Genomic DNA, 9608 nt, shown 5'->3' with positions numbered 1-9608 from the left:
GCAGAGCTGAAGTCAGTGATGCTCTGCACCAGCGCGAGCTTGTTCTGCAAGTCCTGAGGCCAAGAGAGAAGAACATTCTTTGAACTGTGGGAAGGGCCAGGGGCTGTAAAGGGGACACATGGGGCAACGCTAAGGGAAGGGCTTGGATCTTCATCTGGGCACAAACCGTTCTGTGAGGGACCTTTGGAAAGAGAAGGCCCATCTCAGCATCCCCCCACGTGGAGGGCGGCAGCTGGGTGCTCTGACACCCTGGCAGACTTCGAGCTCTCACCTGGCAGCTGCAGCTGTACAGCAGCAGGATGTTGCCCACAATGTCTCCCTCCAGGCGGGCGAGCAGCTGCTCCTTGGAGGCTCGCAGTGCCAAGCTGCCATGGGCGAGGATGAGAGCGCTGCGTGTAGCCTGAGCTCTCGCGCTGTCCAGCTCCGTCTGTGTGGGGAGAAATGCCTTGAGACACTCGCTCAGCAGCCCCCAGTGCCCTGCGGTGCACCTGGGCTCCCAGGCCAGGAGCTGCTGTGAAAATAAGGCAGAAGAATGCCAAGATGGAAACCCGTAGCACTTTACCTTCTTGCGTCTGGAGATCCTCCCATTCCGGCCTTTGCACAGCCTGGACGCAAACACGGTGAGTGTGTCCAGGACTGTGTGGAAGTTGCTGTCAGCAGCAAGGCTGACAAGAGAGATCATTCCCTGCACAAAAGAACGAGGGGCAGTTGGCCCAGGCCTGAACCTGCTGGCGCGGCCAGCCACAGTGGCCGGGCTGGTCCTTGCCTGGGGGAAACGGCAGCACTGAGGAGATGGAAAGGCCCGGAGCAGGGCCAGGAGAAGCCCTCTGCCCCAGGGACAGAGCGGGGATGCTCACAGAGTTGGAGGAGAAGAGAGCTCACCTGGGCCTCAGATGGCTCCTCTGCATTGGATTCCTCCAGGTGCTGCAGCAGCTTCTCCTGGACATGGAGGACTTCCTTACAAGCTCCCAGAACGGCACCCAGAGCCTTGTACAGGAAGGTCTGCATGGGAAGGGAAGGAGTAAGCTGGGATGTGGCAGCAGCCTGACCTTACGGGAGAGGGCTAGATGGGAAGGACCCACACTCCCTGGGAGTCGCTGAGAGCAGCTGTGGAGCAGAGCTGTAGCCAGCCCCAGGCAGTTTGCAGGGAACCGCCCTGTGAGGGCACAGGCTGTGGAAGCAGCGTGAGCAGCCCGTGTGGGCAGAGCAGCAGCCTCAGCCCCAGCCCCAGTTGGGCACTGCTGATTAGAGCCGCGGGGAACTCACCTTTTCTGCAGAGCTGCTGGCAGAGCTGCTCAGCCGCCGGCTCAGCTCGCAGCTCAGGGCCTTGGTCCAGGCCTCGTCCTCCACGACGTCCAGCGATGCCCTCAGGAACTGTTGGAGAACAGGAGAAGCCAATGTTCCCTTGCCCTTTGCCTCTTCCCGTGTTCCCAAGTCACTGCAGCCTTCTGGGGAGAGGTGCCTGGAAGAACAGCCCCTCTCCCAGCTCCCCCCAGCATTCCCTCCATTAAAGCCACCTACTGCTCCTCTCCTAAGACCCCCCTTGGGCTTGGGACAAAGAGGAAGAGGCAGCGCTGCAAAGGCGAGCAGCTGCTCCACAGCAGCTTTTGAGAGGCTGTTCCTGTCCCGTGGTGGCTCGTATGGGAGCGGGGCTCCTTGTGGCAGGCAGGCAAGCATTTCTCTGCACCATGTCTCTCCACAGTGCTGTACCTTTAGCAGACGGTGCTCCCAGTCTTCAGAGTTCGGGAAGCTCTCATCTTTCCCTGCACAGCAACAAGAAGCAAAAGAGCGTTGCTTGGAATCAAGCCACAAAAGAAGAGCTGCACCAAACCTGGCTTGGCTTGGGCACTCGCCCACTCTACCTCTCCCTCCCCACCAGCATTTTACCTTCAAGGCGCTGCAGCAGCAGGGGGATCTCAGCAGCCCACTTGGCCCCCACAGCTCTGTGGATCTTGCTGTGGAGGTTTTGCAGGAGCAGCAAGGCAGCGGCTTGGAGTTCGCTGCCTGCAAAAGGGCTCCCTGCTACCACCTGAGCGAGAGCAAGGAGAAACAGGGTCACTTCTGCTGCAAGAGAAGCGGCTTCCCCCAGGAGGAAAGCAGCTTGGCTCTGCCCTGATGGGCAAGGAGCAGCCAGCAGCTTGGCCCATGACATTGCAAGCTAGGAAGAGAAAGGCATCCCCAGGAGTGAGGCAGGTGCTGGCACGCTCGGCCATGCTGCTTCCTCCTCGGGGCTTGTGGCACCGGCCTCAGGAGCATCTACTTACCAGCAGACGTGCCAGCAGTGTCTGGGGAGTCAGCAGTGGGCCTGCGAGGAGAAAGAAGTGCTGAGTAAGACTCCAAGACACTCTGTGCCCTGCCACGTGCACCTCTGCTCTCCCTTCTGGGTGCTAACATGGGTCAGCAGAGCTCACGGGGGAGCTTCTGCTCCTACCTTGAAACATGGAGCTGAGGAAGTGGGGATCCAGATCTTCCATGTCCCGCACCGTCAGCTCCCCTCTCTTGGCCAGGGCTTGGACGCAGCGGGAGACCGGGATCAGCATGCCGGTGTACTGGGCTGGCACCACGTACAGCAGCAGCCGCGGCCACAGGAGCTGTAGGGAACGAGGCAGTTGAGCATGTCAGCATTCGTGCCTCCGCTCAGAGATAAAGAGGACTCTGAATTTCCTTCAGAGCACGCTGGAGGACAGACCTGAGGTGTTGGAAGGGGACGAGGAACACGTGGTGCAAAGGCAAGGAGTGGCAGCAGGGCAGAGTGTGACTTACTTTGGAGATCCCTCTCGCAGAGACATCCAGTGACCCCAGGATGTTGATGCACAGCTCTTGGAGAGCTCCCTCTTCCTGGGCTTCCTGGGTGGAAAGGTCTCCGGCTGCCTGCACAACAGTGGTGTTGAAACACTGGTTACTCTCAGTTCTCAGGAGCCTCTCAGGAGGCTCAGGTGTGGCCCCACCGGTGCTTCTGTGCCAGCCTATGAGCTGCACAGGTCTTCCAAAGGAAGATGCTGCCCACTGTCCTTACCCTTCTTCCCGTGGTGCGGCTGAACTCCCTGAAGATGTGCCCCACCACATCCCAGGCTGAGCAGCTCCAGGCGTTAGTGCTGAGCAGATCCTCAATGAAGTGCAGCACGGCCCTCCTCACCTGCCAGGGGTCAATTGTGGGTGTGATTTTCCTGCTCAGAAGGCCAAGGGAAGCCACCTGCTCATCAGGTGCCCTTTGGGCATGAGCAGAGATGACAAAAGCAGAGGAGAAGAGGTGAGGGCCAGGCCTTAGCACCAGGCTGTGCACTTTCCATGCACAGCACAGGGACCCGACCGCTCCACTCTGCCTGCTCTCCTGACAGGAGCCATCGTGACCATGTGGTCGATGCCCCAGCACATCCCCGGTCACCCCAGGCCCTGCCGTATTGGCAGCAGCATCACCACCCTGACAGTGCTTTCCTTTCCCCAAACAGCTCACCCGGGTCCTGGGGTCACTGCACACACGCTGCACAGCCTCTGTAATCTGCGGCAGCTTCTCTGTCATCGCAGGCTCTGCAAGAGATGCACAGAAGCATGCGTGGAGGCACAACTCAGATGGCAAAAGGGATCCCTGGAAGTCCCGACCCGTGGTACTGACCATCAGAGCGAGCCAGAGCGCCGAGCAGACCCAGGGCTGCCACGCATCCAGCCTCCCACTCATCGCCCAGCTGCGACTGCAGAAACAGGACCGTTTCCTCTGGGCAGATTCGGGCTGCAGGAAGGAAATGCCATGCTGTGTTAGTGAGCAACTCGTGCCCATTCGTGAGGTTACAGAGAGATGTATTGGCCAGAGCACCGGCAAGCATCGCCAGAGCGCCTCTCCTTACCCTGCAGCAGGATGCAGCGGGTCAGCTCTGCTCTGTCAGCCTCGCTGTGCTGCTTGGCGTCATCAGAGAGCTGTGGGAACAAAGTCCATTTGAGAAAATCACATGAGCATTGAGGATGGAAAAGACACTGTGCTGCCAGCTCCTGTCTCCCTTGACACTCTCAGGAAGAGGACACACAGACAAAACTAAGCCTGCCCCACAGGCATGCAGGAGCTAAGGCTGAGCAGCCATCAGAGGCTCAGAGCTTTGCAGTCCTGAGGCTTAGCCCAGAGGGAAACTGCTGTGCACACAAGGATAGGCTCCCCTTACCTGATAGAACACGGCACTGGTGACGGCCAGAAACTTGTCCTTAGGGATGACAGACTGAACTCCCGGTAAGGCCTCCAGGAACATACGAAGGCTCTGCAAGAGACCAGCAGAGGAAGAAAGGGCTGAAGCCACATCTAGCCACTTGGGAGCAGAGCAGAGGAACTGTTTCCCAGTGGTTTGTCTGCTGGGAGAAGCTGCCACACAAGTGTTCTTGTTTGTCCGTCCCCCCCAGCAGCACCAAGAGAGGCTCTCTGCTCTTAGCTGAGCCTTGGGGCTTGGGCATCATTTGCAGGCATTTCCCACCCGCAGCCCTCTTCTCCCCCATCAGATTCAGGAGCCCCCATGGTGGTGGTGAAGCCTCCCATCCCCAGGAGATGGGCACCAGTGACTCTTGGCTTCCTCCTGGCTCCTGTCCACATTGTTCCTTCCTGGACTGAAGAGCTCAGCAAGCCTCAGACTTCCCTTGAGCACCTGTTCCTTCTTTCTCCAAGGACCGCCCACCTCCTCCCTGCACCCCCCTGACCCCTTGTGGCACTTGCACGGGCCCCACGTCCACACCAAGCCCTGTGCAACATCTTACCTTGGCCACCCTGCAGGTGTCTTGCATCTCCTGACACGGGTGCACGAGCCAGAGGAGCCGCTCCCAGACGTGCTCTCGGGGCAGCTCCTCTTGCAGGAGGACAGTCATCATGGCAGCCACAGCCCCGAGAACGGCCTGTCTGTCCTGGAGAGGGATGGCAGAGGCCCAGCATCAAAGACTGAACGTCTGCCCTTCCTACAGAGAGGGCTTTTTTTTCCATTCCCCTTCCCCACACCCCTGTGCCCAGCAGGACATGGGCTCGCTCTCCCTGGGCAGGCAGGTTTTCCCCATACCCTCATCCCCGGCTCTCCCTGCCACAATGCTGTGACTTGTGACTGCTCCCTGGCAGGGAGATCCAGCCCCAAGCACAGAGCCAGTTTGGGGCCCTTTGCAGAGCCAGCCCACACCCTCTCGACACCCCTCTGCTCTCCGCCTGCTGGGCACAGACAGAGCTGCCAACATGGATGCCCCAGCTGCCATCTGCCAGGATGGGGATGAAGCAGTGCTCACCTCTTCCTCCTTGCAGTCCTGCCAGTTGCTGACCACAAAGAAGAAGAGCTCATGAAGATTCTCATACATTTGTTCTTTCTCTGTGGCAGGCCAGGGGCTGTGCTTTCCAGAGGACAAGTGAATCTTGACGCCATCCATCCATTGTTTCACAACTGAAAACAAACAAACAAACAAACAAGTAATTAATTATAGAAAACAACAACAACAATGCAACAAAACCAAAGAAGAGAAAAGGCAGCCTGTGAGAGTCTGCAGCAGGGTGAGGTGCAAGGGCTGTCCCCAGCCCCCCTGCCTTGGGGCCGGCACTCACCAGCACAAGCAGTGCGCAGGGTCCGGCCGCTCCTCACCCGGCCCACCACACTGCACAGGCCGGCCAGCGTCAGCCACACAAAAGAGATGCACTGTGGAGCTGCAGAGAGGAAGGAGAAGGGCACGGTCAGAGCCTCAGCAGGGAGGGAGGAGAGGCTGCAGAGCCCTGCACCCCCCAGCTCTATGCACATCATGCGCAAGGGGAGAGACCCCTCTCCCTAGTTGTTATAGATGTCAGGAGGCTGACGGCACTCTACCATAGATGCCGAAGAGTTTGCTCAAGGTGACGAGCACAAACTCCTTGCACATCTCCCGTGTGGCCTTCAGGTGGCCCTGGAGCTCGGCCATCACCATGGAGAAGTGAGTCCGGGCCAGAGCCACCAGGACATTGCTGGCAGCCGTCCTCACGCTGTCCGTCACGCCCTGAAAAAGAGTCACTGGTGACACACGGCACAGGAGGCTGCCCGAGCCTTCCCTCGGAAGGGCCAAGCCAGCGCCGTCTGCCAGCAGAACAGCAGCACGGGCAGGCAGCTCCCTTTGCCTTCGGGAGTGAGCCCTCACCTGGGCTGCTGTCAGGTCCTGGGACACCTCAGCCAGCAGCCGGTTCACCACTCCGCACGGCGGGCGGCTGTCCTCTTCCCCCAGGACGTGCTCCAGCTCGCAGTACGCCTGCTCTCGGTCACCCTGGGGACAGGGATAGGTCACGTTTTGCTTTGCCCTTGTTCCCGGGGAGCCGCCCGCTGCCGCCCATCGCTATGCCGATGTGCTGCCGGGGCCTGGCAGCCACGGGACAAGAAGCAGGGCAAGGACCGATGGTTGGACGTCCCCAGCTCACCTCCTGGTCTTGCAGGCGCTGCAGCAGTAAAGTCACGGCACAGGTGGGGACAGGGCTTTCCACCCTGCCTCTCTCCCCGCGACGTGTGCGTCTGGGCATGCAGCCCACACAGGCAAAGAGACCTGGAAGGAAAGAGCAGAGCAGCTGCCGCCGGTGTTGCTTGGAGCCAGGGCCGAGCATGCAGCCAGCTCTGGGAGGAACGCTCCTCCAGCCCCACAGCGCGGGGTGGGCTGCGCTGGCACGCGTGTGGTCAGTGGGGAGAGGGGAGAGAGCCTTCCCCTGGCTGGGGTACTGGGGAAAGCACAGTGGGCGGCTGCACTCAGCAGAGCAAGGACAGTGCTGCTGGCACGTCCTAAAGAGACACTGGAGGCACACACGTGCTCGGGCAGCACCACGGTGTCCAGAGAGGTGGAGGGACCTCACCTCGAAGGGCTCTCAGCCGCTCCATCACAACAGGATGCTTCCAGACAGACACAACGCTCTCTCTGGGTTCACTTCCTGCGCGTCCCACAAGCGGACTGAGCCACCGCCCCCACCGCTGCCACAGGGGTGAAAGCCACAACTGTGACATCACAGCAAGGAGTGTCACCTCACAGAGCATGACATGCCCTGGGCTGGGTCCTGGGATCCTGTGGTGGTGCCTGTTTTCTGTGTTGGTACCTGCTCATGTAGAGGCTAAAGGCAGCTTAGAATAAACAGATCAGTTTGTTTATATTCATTGTGTGGCACAAAGTGAATCTAGGATGAATAGTGGAAACATTTTTCATGTCTTACATTACAATAACTTCAGAAGTCCCCCGTAACACACACACCTTTTTTTTCCCTGAGACATGTGAATATTAAATTGATATCAGTCACAACCTTTAAGTGATTTTTCAGAAGTCGTGATTTGTGTGACTGAAACGGAAACCATTAGGCAACTGCAGCTGTGGTATGAAGTTATGAAGATAGTTCTCAGATGAATTCCAGTATGTTTTATGTTGTCTTAAACATTTCATACAAATGCTCTCAGGAATACCTCGTATTTAGAAAGAATCCAACTCAGGAACAAATGTTGTGATTTTAGATCACTCTTCAGTTGCAAAAAAATCACCAGCTATTGACGTGTTTTCCATCTTGCATTTAACAATCAGCATAGGTAGGATTACTCAGAGGAAAGCAATAACACGTAGCAGTAATAGGAACTATACTACATAAAATCAGGGAATGAAATTTATCTTTACAGTGTCTGTTTAATTGAGATTCTATATGTACCACTTCAGAAAGCAATACAAAACATTCATTGCTCCAGTCAAACTGGAATTTGTCCTTATGTACTGCATTATTGCTGACAAATAAGACACAGTGCAACAAAACTGCAGCTATGGAAACATTCGAATGTCTGTTTACTTCTCTTGATTGAGGCTTATCATAAAATTCTAGAAGTACAGCATCAGATACGATCTTCATTTTGACAGGTGACGGGACGAGGGGAAATGGCCTCAAGTTGTGCCAGGGTTGGGTTTCAGGAAAGATTTCTTTGCATAAATGGTGTTAAGCACTGGAATAGGCTCCCCAGGGAGGTGGTTGAGTCAGCATCCCTGGACGTGTTCACAAACCATTTGGATGTGGTGCTCAGGGACACCATTTAGCAGAGGGTTGTTCGAGTTCGGGCAGTATGGTCAGGTTGTGGTTGGACTCGATGATCTTTAAGGTCTTTTCCAACCTGAGCGATTCTGTCATTCTATGACTCAGTGATTCTCTATAGTGATTTGGTAAAATCACAAGTAATAGGAAGAAAGACACTTCTTGTTTCCTTAGCTTCCAAATTCAGATACAGTGTCTGATTGTACAGCAATATATAATGGGTGATTTTTTTCCTTTATGTAGTAAAAATGTTGTGGGTTTTTGGTTTTGTTTTTCTTTCCAAATACTTAGGATCAAATCCTTTTTCTAAGATGTTTTAAGTGCATGGCACTGCTTCCCTCTTTGTTGGAGAAGTCAGAGGTTTTGCTAGCCCTCAGTTTGAAAGGGCAACTTCCCAAGTGAAATGTAACAGTTGACAGCAATACATACTACCAGAGGGCTGGGATGCAAAATAAAATGTTCTTTCACAAAACTGACTGTGAATGTTCATGAAAATTTGTTTCCCTTGGCACTGCAACAGAGAAGTGCTCCATTAAACCACCGGATTTGCACCAAGGATACTGCATTTCACAGTAACGGGCTAGGAAAGCCCAGCTGTCTGTTTGGAAGTCTGCAGATGAAAATCATCTAAGTTCACCAAGTCTGTTTCTGGGCAGGAGGCTCCCAAAAGCAGAAAGCCTCGACTACAGAGTACAACACACACAGGAGCTGTTGATAAAACGGAGCGGCTATCTAATTCATCAGCATCGTAATGACAACAGCTAATTAAAGACATGCAATATCACATGGCTCTAGCAGGTACCTCCAGGGCCACTTTTCTCCCCACACTTCTCTTGCCACCTCACTCAAAGATGCAATGACATTCAAGATGGATGAGGTTGCCGTCCAGAGATACCTGACACCCTCCTTCTGCAGCATGTATTTGGTACAAAAGCTCTTCACAGACAAGACCCTGAGAATTTCGTTTCACCAATCAGATCTGGTTCAGAGTTCCATTTAATAAGGCAGAGTGCTAGTAAGATGTAAATGGAGAGATTCTTGCAGCCAAGAGACTTCAGTACACCAAAGGCAAAGAAGGTAAAGCAGACAAGGATCCTCTAGACTCTCCCAAGCAATAGAACTACGCCTCTTGCCATAAGTAGGAGATGATAGGTGAAAAGAATTAGAAATAAGAAAAAAAAAGCTATTAGAAGGAGACATTTGAATAGTAATTATTTTCAGTGTGAACCATCAGCTTTGCTTTTTCTTAGCAGAAAAACTGAAGCATTTGGAAACACTTAGGCAAAGATCACACTCCGGTAATGTGCTGTTTTATCTTTTTGGCATTATGTATAACTCCTGTTTTTCATAGAAGGAGGCACTGCTTCATGTTTTTTGTTGTTTGGTGTCATTTGATTTGGGTTTTGGGTTTTTTTCGCTTGCTTATTTTTAAGAAAGCAACATTTGTTTGGCATTTATGCTGCCAAAAGATCACAGAATCACAGAATCACAAGGTTGGAAACAACCTACAAGATCATCTAGTCCAATCGTCTCCTCATCACCACAAGCACTAAACCATCTCTCGTAGCTCCTCATCCAGGCGCCGCTTGAATACTAC

General features: G+C 54.5%; 1 protein-coding gene across 1 annotated transcript; it reads right to left on the bottom strand.

The window, feature by feature from the left end:
- Window positions 1-7: 7 nt before the first annotated feature.
- Window positions 8-6879, bottom strand: LOC122170216 (maestro heat-like repeat-containing protein family member 2B; the record flags this gene model as incomplete). Its single annotated transcript, XM_042836901.1, has 22 exons — window positions 6809-6879; window positions 6386-6507; window positions 6112-6234; window positions 5808-5973; window positions 5552-5650; window positions 5242-5393; window positions 4732-4875; window positions 4152-4244; window positions 3843-3912; window positions 3614-3727; window positions 3455-3528; window positions 3017-3136; window positions 2764-2871; window positions 2432-2591; window positions 2265-2305; window positions 1888-2029; window positions 1711-1763; window positions 1267-1374; window positions 883-1002; window positions 563-685; window positions 272-427; window positions 8-53 (listed from the first exon to the last, which is right to left on the bottom strand). Coding segments are annotated over exons 1-22 (2359 nt in total), but the record flags the coding sequence as incomplete, so codon positions are not given.
- Between the last annotated feature and the right edge of the window lie 2729 nt (window positions 6880-9608).

The sequence above is a fragment of the Centrocercus urophasianus genome, unplaced genomic scaffold (assembly GCF_019232065.1).
Source record: "Centrocercus urophasianus isolate 14NV4802_14NV808 unplaced genomic scaffold, USGS_Curo_1.0 seq_647, whole genome shotgun sequence".
NCBI lineage: Eukaryota > Metazoa > Chordata > Aves > Galliformes > Phasianidae > Centrocercus > Centrocercus urophasianus.
Note: the sequence above shows the minus strand (reverse complement) of the source record. Positions and strands in the feature narration are given on the sequence as shown.